Here is an 18,774-nt window from a genome sequence, read left to right as displayed (position 1 = left end):
AAAAAAAAAAAAAAAAAAAAATAGGCGGGCTCTGCCGGGCTGCCACTGCTAAGAGAAGCTGTTAGTTTTTAGGTGGTGTCTGGTGGCAGAGCTGGCCCTGGGCCAGCTTCTGCCTCTTTCTCTGGGCTTCCACAACTAACTTCATCTCTAGCAAGGCAGCAGATGGCGGTAGGCATCTGGACTCACACCCTGTCAACTTCAAAGTCAGCAGAAGCCAGTGAGTTTCTCTCTTGGAGTTCTGACGGACGGCCCGAGAGTCACTCCGGCTGTGGCCAGCCATCTGCGGCTGAGGGAATGGTGTATTCCAAATGGTTTGGATTTGAGTCATGTGGTTTGACATTAGCCAATCACGGGAAACTTTGGCTTAGACCTCTGATCGTTTTTCCAACCTCCTTAGACCACTGCTTTTCCCTTGGTCATTCGCCACAGGGTAGTGGTATGCTCTGATTGGCTGAGATGGGACCCACATTCTGTTCTACTCCAATAGCAATGTGCAGAGCAGGACTGTGTTCTGATTGGCTGAGATCTGGGTCAGGTGCTCTGTTCCTGAACCTATTACTTTTTACTCAGACTGGAACCCTAAGCCAGTTACTGAAACCCATATGCCACAACCCCAAGGAGGGACAGACAGGCTGGCACCAAAACCCGGGCTCTTCTGGCCCGGCATGGGATGACTTGGCAAGCCACCCACGCACCTGCTGTCACCTTCCCTGCTAGCCACTTTGGCCTGGTCTTGCCCGAGCGGTCCAGGGCAGATCTGACCCTTGACAGCTTCATCCTCAGCTTCAGAACCGACAGGCAGGCAGGTCCCAGGCTTCGTGGATGGCCCTGTCCCCATCTGCTGCTTAGTTCCGTTTTCCCAGACTTTACAAATGGTGGCTGTTGGCTGGTGCCAACCCCGACTCTGTCCCGACGCCTGTCTGATGGCTAGATCGTGGGCTTCCTGCCGGCAGGCTAATCCAACTGACCGTTCATGTCTCATTCTTGGCTCACAGGGACCACTTCTGTCCTTGTCCCATGAACTGGAGGGGGGTTAAGGATGATGCTGAGGGAAATCTCAACCTTCAGTTTGTGCTGGGGAAGGTGAATGACCTTGAGTGTCTGCGCTGACAGGATCCTGGAGCTGTCAGCACTGCTGGGGTCATGATTCTTGGGTGTGTGTTGGGGTATGTATGTGTGGACACCGGAGGCCAACCTTGGGTGTAAGTATTCTTCAGGAGCCACCTGTCTTTGAGATAGAGCGCCTTAGTGGGACCTGGCCCTTGGTCTGCCTGGCTGTTGAGCTCCAGGAACCCGTCTTCCTGTCTCTGTTTCCCTAACACCGTGCTTAGAACCATGTGTCACCACGCCTGGCCTTTATGTGAGTGCCAAGGACCCAGCTCGCATCTCGAGGTCAGATCTTTTGCTTTCACAGCAGGACTGAGCCATCTCCCCAGCCCACGCAGGGCGCTGTGCTAACACAAGAAGCTGTGGGAGTGGAGTTCAGCTCTTCCTGTGCCTCCTCTGGCCATGACCGTGTGGACCTCTGAGGGAACTCCCCAGGGAGCTCAGCTGCATCCTCCTGTGACTTCAGTGAGGGCCCAGGCAGTGGACAGACTGGGCTCCGAAGCTGCAGGTGGATCTGGCCACGGAGCCTGAGCTGTCCCTTGGAGGTGGTCTGTCCCTACCCTTTGGTTTTGCATTCACACCAATCCTTAGTTCTTAGAAAGACACAGGTTGTAGGGTTTAGAGAGAGACTGGGGAGACCAGGGCCAGATCCAGCAAGTAGTTTGCTCTTGTAACTTGTGAGCTGAGAACGGGGCTTGTGCTCCTGCAAAGCTTTGAAATGGGGCGGGGGGGGGGGGAGGAAACCCTCAACCTCTCACCTTCAAGGCAAACCAAAATGAGCAGGAGGATCTGCTGCTGCCGGCAAGCCTGGCTGCACACTCTCTGGCCCTGTCGAGCACCTCAGTGGTCCTGCATTAGTGCTGGCCTTGGTAGTCCACAGCTGCCTGTGCGAGCGAGAGTTGCAGCTGTGCAGTTTCTTAGAGCCAGCTCTTGAGTAAGTCATGCCACTCCTTATGCCTCAGTTTCTCCTTTGTGGTGCAGAGCTTGTAACCGTAGTGCTTCTCGGTTTGTTACGCAGTGAGGGCACACCCCTCACATAGTCAGGAGGGCAGGCAAGGTCTTCCAGGACACAGAGAAGGGACGTAAATGGCTGCCCCAGAGCACATAAGCTGCTGCTGCTGACAGGTTGCATCCTAGAGTCTTAGCCCCGGCTCCGAAATCAGGGGTAAGAAGCAGCATGCCTGGGAGCTCAGCTGCCCCCCATGCTTGGGGTGTGAAGTCTGTAGGCCTTGTCAGTTCCCTAAACGAAGCCTGAGAACACCGATGGCTTCATGGCTCAGTGATGTGTCTACGTTTCTGGGTTCTAAGCCTTGCTCATCTGTCCCTTGAGGAAGAACCCTTATGTGCAGCCCGAGAGCTGAGCCGAACTGCTAACCCTTTGGCTTCTGGGTCTTGACCAAGTCTGGGGTCACAGGAGCTTGCAGAGAAGCAGGGTCAGTGATATGTGTCAGTCACCCGGGGGGTGGGGGGGAAGGCCTGTGTGGCTCCAGAGCTTGGTGGACCTGGGGCCTGTTCCTTTTTCTCTAGAGCTTGGGGTTTAGTCCCATCGGGTTCTTGCCCCAGGAAGATGGAGGCAGCTGGGGCAAACCACCGCCTGCCTCTGCAGGAAGCACCCACAGGAAGTGGTGGAGTTCTGGCCTTGCCCTCTCGACAGCTGTGCACACTGCTGCTCTCTCTTCTGCATGTATCGGGAGCCCGGGGACTGCTGGGGACCAGCCAGCAGGGCCCGAGATTCCTGTGGGGACAGGCATGCTCCCTGACAGACAACTGCTCAGTGTCCCCGCCTTGGCTCCTGCCACTGGAACATTTGTTTCAGTGAGCAGCAGGGCCGAGGGCCCTTTACCCCCTCCTGGGAGGCCTGCTTTGCTCACAGTTTCCAGGGCATTCTACAAGATGACCCTGGGAGCGCAGCAGATGACTCCAACCCCAGCCCGTCCCCTCGGCCAGCAAACATGTACCCGCAGATGTCCGCTATTCTGTGAGGCCCCTTGTTCCCGATGAACTCCCGGTGGTACAGGCTGCAGGGTTGGGGAGCCTGGGGTGGGAGAGGAGTAGGCAAGAGTGGAAGCCTTTTGGGAACAGCCCCCAAAGCTGAACATGAACTAAGAATAGCCGGAACATTCTATTTTGGCTCTTCAGCCCAGGCTCAGGATAGACAGTTGGCATTTTCAAGCTTTATTGAGTTTTTCTGTCAATGTTTCCAGGGAGATGATTCAGAGTTGGGGCGACGACGCCTTGATATGTAGCAAGCTGGTCCCTAATGGGAACCCGGCCTGACACTGGACCTTTGGATTGTCTGCCGATGGTACCCGGCCCTTGCTGTGGCTCTGTCCCGTCCTGGCTGCTGACACAGCCTTGGATCCACAGCTAGAGTAACAGACTCCAGCCTGGGCCTTGAGTCTCCCACTGGTGGCTCTATAAGGATCTTGGTGTCACAGATCTTATCCCTGTGTGTCTGGCTTTTGTCACTTGGTGTGATGAACTTCACACTGTGGCCTGGGTTCATACTTCCTTCCCTTTTCATGACCGAGTAGTACTCCCCTGTGAGCTGGGCTGTGCCTTATTGTCCATTCATTGACTGGTGGACCCTGAGGAGCAGCACTTCTATGACCATCCACAGCTCTTAGCACCCCCGCCCCCCCTGCATGCTGGTGCACGCTGGTGCACGCTGGTGCATGCTGGTGCACGCTGGTGCTCTTCTTCCCCAGAATGGCTCCCCTCCTATCCTACCTTCTGTCTCCATTCTAGGAATCAACCACCTCATGCTGGCGGTCTTTCAGGCCAAACCTTGTGTTATCTCTGTCCCCAACTTGCTTGATGGCTTTGGGGGTCAGTCACTCCTGTTTCCTGTCCCCCAGTTTTTCCTGCTGCAGTTGTTCAAGGAATGTCCCAAGTATCTGCAGTTTTCCTATTGTCTCTGGAGCATCATGTCTGTAGAGCCTGGGGGTGGCTTCCTTGGGGGGCTGGCCCTCCTCTCAGGGTTGCGGAGATCTGACCATGGGCCGCAGACCTGGACCACATATACAGCAGTGCTCCCCCCAAATAAGTTAGGGCAGCATGGGTCTTGTCACAGCTGGTCCTGCTGAGGGGCGGCCACTCTGTACCCCACCAGTGGTCACTTGTAGGTGAAGACCCAGGCCTGCACAGGCAAAGCCACAGCTAGCCACAGGAAGGTGGCTTAGGAGGATGCTGGGTAAGGTCCAGCTGTGTCTGCACGGAGCAGAGCACCCCTGCTGGACCTGAGCAGCTGGCACCCCTTGCTCCCGCACTGGCTGGCCCGGGAGCTGTGAGTCCACCACATATCACTGGTTCTGTCTCTGCTCCTCTTGGAGGCCTGGGTCTCTGATCCCCCGGGGTAGAATTGCTCAAGATATTTGCATGGAGTTTGCATAGAACATCTGTGTCAAGGCTTTCCCTGCTGTGGTGGACATCTTTTCAAGTTCTTCTAGAAGTTTTCACTTCCTGTTTTCTTGCTTCATTTTTCTTTCTTTGGCATGTGTGTATGGTTTATGGGTGTGTGTGTTTGCACATGGTGTTATGTACTTGTGATATGTGTGTGTGTGTGTGTGTGTGTGTGTGTATTCGCATGCCTGTGAGTGGAGGCCAGAGGTCAGTATCAAATGTCTTCATCTATTGATCTCCATATTTATTTTGTAGACCAGGCTGGCCTCAAACTTGGAGATTTCCCTGCCTCTGCCTCCCGAGTACTGGGGATACAGGCTTGAGTCACCAGGCTGTCTCTGCGTTTGTCACACAAGTGCTGAGGACCCAGGCTTACTAGGTTCTCACTTTTGTAATTGAGGCACTTCCCCAGCCCCTCCTTTTCTTTGATTAATCCCCTTTGTCTCAGTCCCTCTTCTGTTGCTGTGAACAGACACCATAGCCAAGGTCAGTTATAAAAGAAAGTATTTGGCGGGTTGGGGGAGGCTTGCTCTCAGCTTCTGAGGGTCAGTTCATCGTCATGGTGGAAAGTGTGGTGGCAAACATGGGGAAGTAGCTGAGAGCTTTATATCCTGATTCAGGGTAGCAGGTGGAGAGAAAAGGGTGAGGGGCGGGGAAGAGCCTGCAGTGGGCTTTTTCAACCTCAAAGCCCAGCCATACTGACACATCCCCCCCAAGGCCACACCTCCTAATCCTTCCCAAACAGTTCCGCTCCCTGGTGACTTAAGCATTCAAACCTGTGAGCCAAGTGGGAGCCGTTCTCATTCGAACCGCACACCTTTAGATGCTCTCCACTGTTAAACTCAGAATTCCTAGAGGCGGCATCAGAACTGTTGGGCTGCGCCCTCTGAGCTAGGTAGAAGAGTCTGGTGCAGGGGCCTTTGTGAGCAGAGCTTGTGTAGGAAGGCCCAATCTATACTCAGCCCCAGAAAGTAGAGTTGTTGCTCTGTTTAGTCTGGCCTGTGGTTGGCACCCCTTCCTTTCTAGGCCCCCCTTTTGTCTGTGGAGATGCTGGCATGGCTTCCTAGCCTTGTGTTGACTTGCAGGCATCTGGGAGGCCAGGGTACAGACAGTGGTGGGTTTCATAGAATCTCCCAGTAATGAATCCAGCGTTGTCTTTATGCTAGTTTGATGAACACATTCCACTGATAATTGAAAAACCTAATTTATCATTCTATGTCCTTAACCACCTCCACACCTGGAAAACCTAACTTACACTCGCTTTTTCAGAAAAGAGTGGAAAATAGGACTCCCCGCAGGGCCTGCTTCAGCCAAAAAACAAACAAACAACCCCCTCCCCCCCCAAAAAAAAACATTATCTGGGTCCCCCCAGGCCAATGTCTCCAGCTCAGTGGGCCCTTCCCTCAGGTGGCTTCCCCATCAGTCACCAGCAGCACCAGGCTTACATCCTCAGGAAAAAGAGGGCTTATCCCTCTGTATCCTCCAACCTGAGTCCTGGCTGAAGCCCTTGCTGAGTGGGTCTTGGTCTCCCTTCCTAAGGTGGGGGCAGGAAGACCCAGGCTTTGACACGAACCTACACTGGACGCTTGCCTGTAGTGGCATCTCTGGGACCCATGACCCAGGAGAGGGTCAGGAATGGTGTGTTTGGATGTCCCATCTGCCCTCCAATCTTCCTCTTCATGTTTTCCCATAAGCCCTTGTTGGGCCCCATGGAGACCCAGCGAGCAAGCAGTTGTGTGCCACACCTGACTTTTTGCTTGTTGCCTGGCTGGCTCTGTGTCATAAGCTCATGTTCTGGGTTATACTCTATGGTTGTACTGTGGCAGGACCACCCCTACTTTGGGGATAGGATGTAGTCGCTCAGTGTCGTACCTGTGGGCACCACCTTGCAGGAGGTAGAGGCATGAGGTGGCTTGCAGAAGCCCAGGCCCTCGGCCCTGTTTCCTCCCTTCCTGGAACCCCAGGCCACCTGTGAAACCACACGGGGTAGAACGACGCTCTGCAGGTTCACACCCTGGCTTGTGTGGTGGCCCGCTATCCCGCTCTGGCCTCTTCTAAACAGTTTACAAGAGCACTCATAACAGGAGGAGACCTGTAACTACCATCTACCATGCCCCACTTCCTGTCCGTGGCCTTGAACTAGAGGCTCTGTCGATCGTGCCTCAGTTTCCTCTTTGGGGTGGCAATGCTTCGCTATGCTGGTTTCAGTGCTGGTGCTGGTGCTGCTGCTGTTGCGTGATCCCCACCTGAGCAGCTCTTGTCCTTACTCTGGCTGTGTAGAGACAGCTAGAACTGAGTTACCGTTACCATGGAAACAACAGCCACCATGATAAACCCTGTGCTCACTCCTTGCCGTGAAGTTCACTTCTGCATCAGTTGGTGGGTCATCAGGGGATGCTCCCTGGTTTCACTGTGAGCACATTCTCCTTCAGAGAAGTGTGGTCACTTGCTAGCAAAGGGTGGATGTGGGCTGCCTCTGTCTCCTAGCAGCAGGGTCTAGAAAGCTGTTTGACAGCAAGATGCACAGGAGACCAGAACCTCTGATCGATGCCCCTAGTGATGAGTACCCACGTTTTATAAGGCAGACCTCTTCCTCAAGGAAAACTCTAGCCATCATAAAGATGTAATCAACTCCACCCAGCCACTGTCCCCCGCATCTGCCCTCTGGACCCTCTGAACTCCAGTGGGGCCCAGTGGCCTTTTTTTTTCCCCCAGTGGCCTTTTTGGTCATCGTTCTCCCAAGGTGCTTAGCAAACAGCCCAGAGTTCCTTTCAGAAATACCTCTTGGGCCCCGTAAGTTCATGCAGCTATGTCACTTTGGATGTGGGTCCCAGAGTTTTCAGGATGGCAGTCTGCCTCCTTGGAACCTGGTTCTGTTAGGATTTTACCCAGAGAAACCTGAGTTCAGCTGAGTTCTGAATTCAACAGGGAATTCTCACCTTTCACCACGTAGGTCGTAGGTCCCAGGGATCAAACGGGTTTGGGTGCAGAAGCCATCCCTCTGCCTGGCTCTCTTCACCAATTTTATTTTTAAAGAAATTATTTTATTTTTAATCTCTCTCTCTCTCTCTCTCTCTCTCTCTCTCTCTCTCTCTCTCTCTCTGTGTGTGTGTGTGCGCGCGCGTGTGCATGTGAGTATGGTTGCCAGATTACTGGGAGCTGGAGTCAGAGGTAGTTGAGCTACCTGGTGGGGGTGTTGGGATGTGAACTCTGGTTTTTTGGAAGAACAGCAAGTGGTAACTGCGCATCTGGACCCCTCCCCCACCCCCACACTTATTTTAAAATTTTCTTATTATATTATTATGTATTTATTTGTGTGTGTGTGTGTGTGTGAGAGAGAGAGAGAGAGAGAGAGACAGAGACAGATACAGAGAGACAGACAGAGACAGACAGACAGAGACAGACGGACAGACAGAGACCCTGGGTGTCTGTCATCAGGTACCTTCCATCTTTTGTTTGAGACAGGTCTCTCATTGTTCCTCACCATGTAGGCCAAGCTAGCTGGTCTACCCTCTTCTAGGGATCCACCATCTCTGCCTCCTACCTCACCATTTCTGGGCTTACAGGTGCATGTCACTGTAAGGTGGGCTCTGGGGATCCAAACTCAGGTTCTTGCAAGACAAGCAGTTTACCAGCTGAGCTGCTCCCTCCCCCACCCCAGCTCTGGATCGTCCTGTTGCTGTTTGGTGGTGATTTCTGTCTAGATTGGACATGGTTCTGCAGTCTCTTCTTCCCACCTTTCGGACGTGTCCTCGGGGACATGGTGAGGACTTGAGGAGGTAGAGTGTCAGGATCGTGAAGCCGCTTTACGTGTGAGTGTGTCTGAGAACACATTGCCTGACCTGGGTCACAAGGGCTCCCTTCTCTGTTCTCATCTCTGAGTTGGACAGTCTTGGTTCTTCCATTCAGCCCCCCCCCCCCCCCCGAGTTAGGTCTTGGTGAGGAAGTGGCCTGGCTTGATGCTGGACTCGGATGCGCGGCCGAGGCTTCCCTTTCCCAGGAGTGCCCTGCAAGGTTGAATGTGAACAAGCCTGTGCATTGTGGGGTTCTCTCCCCCGCTCAGTTCTCTCCCACCCGACTCCTCTCCCTGTAACAGCCTGAGTGGCATGCCCGGAGGCGCAGGGGCGGGGGCAGTTCTTGGAACTTCATGGAGCGGAGCCAACACTCCCCTGTGGCCTGAGACACCAAAATCTGCACTTCCTCCCGCAGCTTGGGCCACTTACCAGCCTGGCCTTTGTGCTTAGTTTCTGTTCCCACCTTCATTGCTGACCTCAGGCAGAAATAGGGGCAAGGCAGTCAGCTGGGAACGGGAACTGACTGAGCTCCGGGCATTGGCTGCCTGTGGGGACTCCTCCTCTGAGTGGCTGGACTTTTAGCTCAGGCTGTAAGGGGTAGGAGACGGCTGCTGTCTGTGAACAAGCTGCTGCTCCTCCGTAATGGCCTCCTGGGATGCTTGCCCGGCTGACCAAAGTGTGGCTGGTGCCTGGTTGATCCCTTGCTGTCCCTAGTAAGTTGGTGGCCCTGAGTTGAGATCCCAGCCCCTCCTCCCCAGTGGCTTTGGCTGCCACAGTTTCCTGTGTCAGACAGTCTGTACCTGTCTTTCAAGCCCAGCCAGGGGACTCGGGGTGATGCTGAGGCTGAGGAGGGACTGCCCTATGCTTATCCAGTTGGCAGCCAGAGCTACCCTGGTACCCAGTGCAGGAGAGGCAGGGTACTTGACCGTGAACACAGGAAGTAGAGAAGTGCTTGGTGGCAGGCTGGTGGGTGGGGTGTCTGGTTCAGGAAACTTCTCTGATGCCATCCTAATGCCCTGACTGAGGAAGGCAAGGGCCTGGCACAGGCACCGCCACCTTAGCATCGTCACCACCGCTGCTTGCCCTTAGGTCTCTTCCACATCTCACTTACCACACCTAGCGAGTGGCTGGAATCTTTTGGTTGTGATCAGCCGGGAGGTGAATTGGTGCAGCGCTTGAGTAGCATGCATGCCCTGGCTCCAGCCCTCAGCTCTGCGTAAACTGATGGTGGTGGCACACACCTTTAACCCCAGCTGTCGGGATGCAGAGGACAGGGGATCAGGAGTTTAGGGTTCTTCAACTACATAGTAAGCGTGAGGCTAGCCTGGTCTACATGAGGCCTTGTCTCTGGAGACCACTGTCCAGCCTTGATAATGCCCCTGCCTGTGTCTGAGACAAGGGTCAGCTGATAGCAGCCGGACTGGATGCTTTACGCACTCTGCCCGGTGTCCTCTGAGCGAGAGGCCTGTTCCTTTATTTACCTTTCAGTCCTGGGGACTGAACCCAGGGTGAGCCTTGGACACACGCATAGGTGAGTGTTTACCACAGCCATGCATGAGCCCCAGTAGGCATGTCCCCCTGTCCAGTTCACTAAGAGAGCTGGGGCAACCAGTGTCTCTGGCCACCTCTGTGACCTGCCCATCTCCCTGTTCTGTGACCTCTCTCTCCAAGTCACCTGTCATCCCTCTCATGCCCTTTGTGCCCACTCTTCAGGCTGCCCGCCATGTTGCTCCCTCTGCACGTCCCCAGCCTCCCTGATTGATGCTTGTACGTTGTCTGTTCCAGATTCTCTGAGCATTTCTTGCTGGCCCCCGATTTTTCTTAGCTTTCTGGCCTCTGTCTTCTGTATTAGGCCATGCTCCCCACCAGGCAAAGTGTTTTTTTTTTTTTGTCTGTTTTCTCATGTATTGACTCTCCCTTTAAGGACAGTTCAGATGGTACCCACAGAACGAATTAATGAATGAGTGAGGGAATAAATGAATGTCTTTGTTACCTTTTCTGTCGATGGAATGAAACATCTGACAAGATCAGCATACGGGAGGGAGGGTTTATTGCGGTTTGTGGTTTTCGGATCTGGCCCATCAGGAACAGAGAGGGGTGTGGCTGGTCCCTGTGTCTGTAGTCAAGGAGCAGACAGCAGTGGATGCTGGTGCTCAGCTGCTGTTCTCCACTGCTCAGTCTGGAAGCCCAGCCTTTGGATTTCACCACCCATGTTCAAGGCTGGCCTACCCTGTTAAACCTCTCTGGAAGCACCCTCTTAGATACCCAGGGATTTATCTTCCAGGTGTCCCCAAATCTAGTTAGTTCTCTGTGAAGACTGACACTCGTGTGAATGAGCCAGCAGGTGTTAGCTTTGCTCCTCGGCCCTTTGGGACACTGGTTCGGCGTACCTCTGCCTCTGCCGGGGTCTTTGCCCCTGCACTGATTACCCTCTGTTCTGCCCCCTCCCACACTAGGAGCTGGCCAAGAGGACCCCCGGCAAGCACCCTGACCACACCGCGGTACAGAGTGCCCTGCAGGCCATGAAGACTGTCTGCTCCAACATCAATGAGACCAAGAGGCAGATGGAGAAGCTGGAGGCCCTGGAGCAGCTGCAGTCTCACATCGAAGGCTGGGAGGTGCGTGGTCAGGGCCCTCTGCCGAGGGGGCTGGGCCCCCACTTGGAGCTGTAGATCACGGGGCTGGCTCCTCAGTTTGGCCTGCCTCACGTGGTTGCTTACAAGTGGCTTAGTTGATTTTCAATGAAACATAAAATCCCAGATTTCACATTTCGGTAGAAAACTTGGTAACACTGTCTCCCAGTAGCTGCCACTAAGATGCCCGTTTTCTTAGCCTCTGTCGCTGTGGGCCATGCTAACTCCCCTCAGTAACTGTGCGTGGCCTCGCCTTCCTGATACCTACAAGCTTTTGCACTTCTTGTGCCAGCACCAAGGGCAACATTTACATATCTCTCAGTATTAGTTTATTTTCCTGTCACTGTGACAAAATGCCAGATGAGAACCATGGAAGGAAGGGTCTGTTGTGGCTCGCAGCTGGGGGTGCAGCCCACCGTGATGGAGAAGAGCGGTAGCTGCGCACGGCTGGTCCCAGCACACCCACAGGAAGCCGGCAGAGACCAGATAGCTCTCTTCTTTGTGGTCAGATGATCGTACCACCCACGGTTAAGGTGATCTTCCCTCCTCGGTAAACACAGTCTAGACACTTCCTCACAGCCAGAAGTCCAGAAGGTGATTCTAGGTCCTGATAGGTTGGCAGAATCAAGCTTTCACACCACACAGTGTATGTAACTGACTTTTCTTTATCACACTTGTGTGTGTGTGTGTGTGAGCACAGTGTGCCACAGCATGTGTGTAGAGGTCAGAGGACAACAGGTAAGAGTCGGCTCTTTCCTTCCACTGGGTGGGACTTAGGCATTGAACTCACGTCATCTGGTTTAGCAGCAAGCCCCTTCACCCACTGAGCCATCTCTTCAGCCTGTAACCAACTCACTTTCCTGACCCTCACCTCCTACACTATTGAAAGTTTCCTGTGTGTCTCTAGAAAGACGACAGACAGGAAATACAGCAGGAAAGCCCAGCTCAGCTGGAGCGAGAGGTTAAGAACTGAGATGAAAGGTTCTGGGGACAGACATTGCTGTCTGACACCCCTACCCCCACCCCCGACCACCAGGACCTGGGTGTTCCTGGATTTAATATTCCTTTCTTGTACCCGCCCCCCTGGATGAAGGCCCAGCTGCAGAGAAGACTGAAGCTTTGTTCAGAGAACGGGGGTGACATGTCCCCTGAACTCTCCCTCACTGGCCATCTTCCCGAGGAGAGCCCTCCAGCTCCCAGAGTCCCTTGCAGATGGACTTTGGAAGGGGCATTGGGGTTTAGCCTCGATCAAGGTGGAAGGTGGGAGAGATAAGGTTCCCACTTGTGTGAGAGACAGGCTACCACAGGAGGGCCTGGTTTTCTGTGGCGTTAGCTGTACACCCCTCCCCCTTTCCATCCAGCTTCCTGAGCTTCTGGCTTCCTCCCTCCAGCTTCTGTTAACTGGCCCGAGTAGGTAGGATGGTGTGTTCATCAGGCAAGGTGGCTGGCCGGTAAGGCAGCCAACCTGGCATCTGGCTCCTTTGACTGTAGGGGCCGCTTGTGGCTTTACCCAGAGCAAGTGCCACATGGCCTGCCTTCCTACTGTGTCACAGGCCGCTGTCCTCAGCTCCTTGCAGCCTCTAGACACCCACTGGCACAACCTGGATGCCATGGGGCCGAGGGGGGGGGTACTCCGAGGAGTTCAACAATGCAGGGCAGACCAGGATGTGTGGCCAGCCAGACTGGGCGGGTGACTTTGCTCCAACAGGGCTCTTTCCTTCCTGTGCCTTGGACACGTCTGTCACCAGTGCCCTTCCTTAACCCCTATGGCTATCTTACATGTCTGGAAAGAGATAAGGGCGTGGGGAGAGGGGCTATAGACCTATTTCAAGGTAATGACATATCACCCCCTCCTTGGTGTGATTTGGTCATTTGGACCATGCTTGGCGCCAAAGAAGCTGGGGAATGTAGGTCATTGGTCAGGCAGCCAATGCCTGTGAAACTCGTTCCCCAAGATGAACGGAGGGGAGCAAGGATCTGGGTTACTTGAATGAGGGGTTCTAAGCTTGCCAGGATTCCGCTCAGTCCCCTCTCCTCAGCTCTTGGAATCTGTACGACCTGGCCCAGCCTACCCAGGACTCCACGCAGACCCACTACGTGTTGGCTCTGAGGACTCCTGCTAGCAGGATTTTCTTAGTCCCTGTCTGTGCTTGTCCTTAACGCCTCTCCTGGTCCTTGGCCCCAATCTTATCACTGCTGCTCAGCACACCTGCTGTATTAGCCTGTGTGACACTCATCCCACAGCCCTTGGTGATGGCTGAAGCTGTTCCCCCACTGTGCCCACAGCCTTCACTGGATCAAGCGCTCCCAGAGTCTTGCCTTAACATTCCCACATGGCATCTGTCAAGCCCCTCCTGCATCCCGGGGAAGGTCGTTAGGTGCTAGAAATCTCCTGTCCTTACAGGAGTGCTTATCTTGTGGGGAAGGCTCAACAAGCCAGATTTCAAATAGACCACAGGAAAAGACAGGCCACAGGACAGCTAGACAAAAAACAGTCCCTTAAAGGACTGGATACATCCCCCTAGGGCCTGTTGTTAGCCACACGAGTTGGTGTATCAGCTCCCTACACCTCTGAGTGTCTCCTGTAAATGGACATGCAGTCCACTGATGGCACTGGCCCACACAGCCCTCCATCCCATTGCCTTGGCTTCTTGTCTGCTGAGAGCTTAATGTGTGGAAGTTGATAGGGATGGAGGGGTATGGAGGGGGAGGTGCTTGATGGTTAGCGTTGTCAGGCTGACAGGGTCTAGAATCACCTTGGAGACAGGTATGTCTCTTAGCCTCCAGGTATAGCGGTGAGGGATTATTTAGAGTCTGGGCATGCCTCTAAGGGTTGTCTTAAATTCATTGATGTGGAAAGATCCTTTTGAGTTGTGGCAGGACCATTCCCTAGCTGGGATCCTGGACTGTGCAGATGCAGAGAGCTGAGCAGCAGGGTCATTCACTGCTCTCTGCTTCCTGATTGTGGATGTGATGCAGCCAGCTGCTTCAGGCTCCTGCTCTGTGACCACCCAACCGTGATGGACTGTAACCTTGAACCGTGGGGCTGAAGTAAACCCTTCTCCCTTGAGTTGCTTTTGCCGGGGTGTTTTCCCTCTGCAGCAAGGGGAGAGACTTTAGATGCATGTGTCCCTGGCTGCTCATTGCTGCCCTCCGTTGCCTCCCCAGGGCTCCAACCTCACAGACATCTGCACCCAGCTCCTCCTTCAGGGCACTCTGCTGAAGATCTCTGCAGGCAACATCCAAGAGAGAGCCTTCTTCCTCTTTGACAACCTGCTTGTCTACTGCAAGCGGAAATCTAGGTGAGCTGCTACCCCCCCCGTTACCATGGTGATAGAAATAGAAAATGCTAAATGCCCCTTTCTCCAAGTCACACCTCAGGCTTGTCAGTGTCCCTCTCTGGGCTTTCTTTGCTTTTTCTTCTGAGTATTCAGGGCGATACTCTAAGTCAAGTTTTGAAAAGCAGTAAGGGGGTATTTTGCCGTATATGTTTTAATGTTCAGTCTTTGAAGTGGTTCGTGTATTAGCATGATGTGTCCGTGGGTCCCAGTCACAGTTTCCTTGTGCCCCGGGAACACTGCATCATACAGGGCAGCTCTAGACGGTTGTGGAAGTTCACCAGCATCTGAGATCCTAAGGTCCCCAGGATGCAGAGTGGGAGTGGAGAAGGCTCTCCCCATTGGACAGGAGGAGAAACGACCAGCTGGTCAGCATCTTCACGTCTCTCCCTGGGCCGCTTGCCCTCTGTGGGGACCAGGAGTGAGGGACAGGTGGCAGGCACACTTGTGTGTGGGAAGAAGGATAGAGAGATCCTTAGAGGCTTGGATGGTGAATGGGTAGTGGGTACGGAAGGGAGTGGGAAGAATGTGGCACGTATGGGGATGGAGGTAGAGGGAGGAAGCGGGTGATGAGGGATCCATTGAGCCTGGGGATGACTGAATAAAGGAAGGGATGGATAAGGGAGGTGGGAAAGGGTGAAGCAATGGATGTCGAGTTTGTTGAGCTTTGGATGTGGAGAGTAGATGAGGGTGTCAAGAGGCTAGAAATGGAAAGGGAATGAGAAGAGGGGGGGTGCAGGGATGGTTAGTGGTTAGGAGGCGGTTGGCTAGACTTGACTAGAGGTGTGGGTTGGTGGGTTGGGGGCAAGTATGGCTATTGAGAGGAAGATAGGCTATGGAGGTGACCACAGGCTCGTTTGGTAGATGATGGAGTGGGGCCTGAGTATCAGGCGTGTTGGTGACTGGGCGGATGGCTGGTGGTCTGCTAATAGGGAGGGTATGGGGAGGTCAAGACTTGGTGGATAGTGGTCAGCTGGGCAGCATTGGGTTGGTGGCTGCCAAGCTCATTGGCTGGTTCTCCGGATGCACTGTGGATGGGGAGAGGAGTGCTGGGCAGAGGGCGCCTGTTCTGAGAGTGACACAGTAACCGTGCCGTGATCTGACCAAGGCTGTACACGCACAGCCTCGTGGCCTTCAGGACTGTTGTCTTAGAGCCTCACGTTCACTTTCCTTGTCTGTTCCCGGCTCTAAGGCTGTGTGAGAAAGCAGGCCGCAAGGCATGGGTGGCCGTTCCACACACTCTGCGCAGGCTCAGTTTCCCCTTCTGCAACCGGAGCCACATCTGTCCTCTGTGTTTGGTTCAGAGTTTGGCCACTTCTCAAGCTCCATAATTCCTTCTGCCCGTGCCTCAGTTTCCTTGCTTGTCAAACAGGGCATGCTACTGACTGTACCTCGCAGGGTCATTGTGAAGGTGAGGGTAGTAAATGCCTGGTGCGTGACAGGAAGTTGGGGCTAGCGGCTGGGGCCATGGCACTCCTGGGTTCTTGGTGCCTCCTGTGGGCAGCCCTGGGGCACAGAACCCCTCCTACTGTCTCTCCTCTCTGTTCTGGGGGTTGGTCCTTCTTGCCACAGGCCCCTCGTGTCATCTCCCAGTGTAGACATGCTTGCTCTGTACGGATCTCCATTGCTGTCTTGTGTCTCCTGTCCTGCTAGGGCCACCCCTAGAGGCCTCCTTTGACAATCCTAAGACTGCTTATGAAAATGTCACTCCCTAGCTCTTCCCCGCCCTGACCGCTAGAGGTAGGCACTTTTCCCAGAGCTTACTAGGGTTTGGGAAACAGAATGTCCCTTTAGAACTCTGTGGACAGCTCCCAGCTGCTGGCTGTGTGTGCCTAGCCCCTGGCTTCCTTGCCAGGCCCCTCTTTCTCTGTGTCACCTGCCCTGAGAGGAATAGCAGTATCTTCCACCATCTTGGCTTCTGTGGGGGTTGTCTCTAGCCTTCCTTTGGCTAGGCTATGCTCTTTGAAGGCTACTCCTTCCTGAGTGGCACAGGGAGTTGGCCTGAGGGAAAGGGCACACTGGTCTCCTGAGAGGGCCAGGCACGAGGCCAGAGGCCAGAGGCTGAGTGTCCTGTGGGCAGGCTCAGCTGCTGGTGGATGGTGCCTGACTGACTGGAGTGGCCACAGGAAGTACCTGGTGTGGCTAGGCAGCTGCTGGCTCTCCCGATCCCTGTCTGGGATGTGGGTGGAGCCGTCTCCCATCAACAGTGGCAGAGTATTCTTGTTGGTTTAGAAGCCAAGGCCTCCCTTTGGCCATCAAAGGAGGAAGGGGGTGTTCTAAAGAAGGCGATCTTCTCAGTTATAGTAGGGGAAACTGAGGCCTGGACGATGCTGTTTTTGTATCCATTACATGGGGCTGAAGCACTGCTGTCCTGGAGGGCGCACTTTACAGAGTGAACAAGACATGTCAGGCGCCACTGTGAAGTGGCTGGGGTGGTGAAGGCTCATGAGTGAGGCTGAGACTACCATTCCTGTTCCGTTTCCCTTGGATGTTTTGCACGCAGCTCACGTGCGTCTGAGCTTGTCCTGTCTTCTGGTCCACACACCTGTCCCAGACTTTTATCTCCTCAGTTCTTCCTCATTCCCAGTAGGTGACCTTAAAGTCTCTGTCAGTTTGGGTTCTCCAGGTGCTGTGTGTGTGTACACAGTGTGTGTGTACACAGGCTCCTGCATGCTCACAGGCAGAAACCCACACTCGTGCACACAAGTGGCCAACCATGTATACATTGATGCATATCCATACACATGGACACCCGTGCATTCCCCTGGCATATTTGTCCTGCATATGCAACCATACATGCACAAGCGTATGCAACATCCACATGTGCCTACATATATGAACGCACATGTGTTCCCAGATATCAGTGTACCTGCATAAACAGGTGTGCACTCAGAGATACACACACACACACACACACACACACACACACATGTACACGCAGACATACTGCTCATATGTGGTAGCAGGAGGGTGGACTTTGGTGTATATACAAGTACACCCATTCTTTTTTTTTTTTTTTTTTTTTTGGTTTTTCGAGACAGGGTTTCTCTGTATAGCCCTGGCTGTCCTGGAGCTCACTTTGTAGACCAGGCTGGCCTCGAACTCAGAAATCCGCCTACCTCTGCCTCCCGAGTGCTGGGATCAAAGGCGTGCGCAACCACGCCTGGCTAAGTACACCCATTCTTGTAAATTTATAATAAGGCAGAGTTCAGCCAGCCATGCCTGAGGAAGCACATGGCCCCTCTAGCTCTTACAGTGTGTCCCTCACTCGTCACAGGCCCATGAACCCTGAGTCTGGAAGTCACACTCATCCCCCAGTCTTCCATCCCTCACCACGTGACTCTCACATGCAGCAGGAGCCCAGGTCTCCCTAATTCAGCTGCATTCTAAGGGGCGTCTGGCCCCATTGTGGTCCAGGGTCCTCAGCCTGCTCTGTGCCCACCCTGTGTGACTTAGCCAGCTGCAGTGAGTTTGTCTCAGGTAGAGAAGAGAGGTCTGGTCACAGCCCTAGCCAGCCGTGGGTAAAGAACACCCACCCAGCGGATCAAGGAGGTACAGAGGGCCCTTGCTCTGAGGGTGTCTCTGACGGCCTCTCCCAACAGAAGACAAGTTAGTTCCCCGAGATTTCCTGTGTTTCCCTGTGGGCCAGCACTGAGCAGGGTGCCTGGTACCCGCCAGTCATTTATGAGCACTTACTGAATATGTGGCCCCTCGCTTGGTACCCTGTCCATAGGAAACCATGGCCAGATGTTTTTTGTTTGATATCTTAATTTGTTTGGGTGACCGTAACAAAATAACATTAACTGGACATCTTAATGGACACATTTCTTCAAATTCTGCAACGTGAGAAGCTAAGGGTATAGGACACCAGACTAGTGCCCAGCAGGGCTTTCCCTTGTGTCCTGGCATGGTGGAAGGGGTTGAGGCCTTTCCGTAAAAGACACTAATCCCATTCCTGAGATGCCACCCACCTCTGCTGTCTACCCACCTTTCCTCTCAAGGCTGTATCCCCCCTAACTCTTAACATCACAGTTTAGAAGCCGGCAGATGGATGTGAAATGTACCACGTTCAGGCTGTGGTAGTAACTGAATGTGTGGGCAACAGGGTTCCCCAGTGAAAGCATGAGTTGGGGTAAGTGGGCGATGGATAGGTGAATGGATGGATTGGATAGGTGAATGGATGGATAACATAGATGGGTAGGTAGATGAATGGGGGTTTAGTATACGGATAAGTGGTTAATGAAATGGGACGATGGATGAATGAGTTTGTGGGTAGATGGGTAGAGGAATGGTGTTTAAATAGGTGGATAGGCTACAAATAGTATCAGTAGATGGTTGAGATGGTAGGTGGGTGGATGAATCGTCGATGGACGATGGATTAAGGATAAATGGTGTGTGTGTGTGTGTGATGTGTGTGTGAGCGTGTGTGTGTGAGCGTGTGTGTGTGAGCGTGTGTGTATGAGCGTGTGTGTGTGAGCGTGTGTGTGTGAGCGTGTGTGT

The 18,774-nt window shown here is 53.7% G+C and overlaps 1 protein-coding gene across 1 annotated transcript in view; it reads left to right on the top strand.

The window, feature by feature from the left end:
• Nucleotides 1-10,749: 10,749 nt before the first annotated feature.
• Prex1 (phosphatidylinositol-3,4,5-trisphosphate dependent Rac exchange factor 1) overlaps nt 10,750-18,774 on the top strand; it is a 57,597-nt gene continuing 49,572 nt past the window's right edge. The window contains exons 1-2 of the mRNA XM_029536294.1: nt 10,750-10,921; nt 14,105-14,238. Coding sequence (XP_029392154.1) covers nt 10,826-10,921; nt 14,105-14,238 — 230 coding nt within the window. The 5' untranslated portion in view covers nt 10,750-10,825. The remainder of the gene's footprint in view (nt 10,922-14,104; nt 14,239-18,774) is intronic.

Source organism: Mus pahari, chromosome 3 (assembly GCF_900095145.1).
Source record: "Mus pahari chromosome 3, PAHARI_EIJ_v1.1, whole genome shotgun sequence".
NCBI lineage: Eukaryota > Metazoa > Chordata > Mammalia > Rodentia > Muridae > Mus > Mus pahari.
The sequence above is the reverse complement of the archived record's forward strand: the minus strand, read 5'-3'. Positions and strand labels throughout refer to the sequence as shown.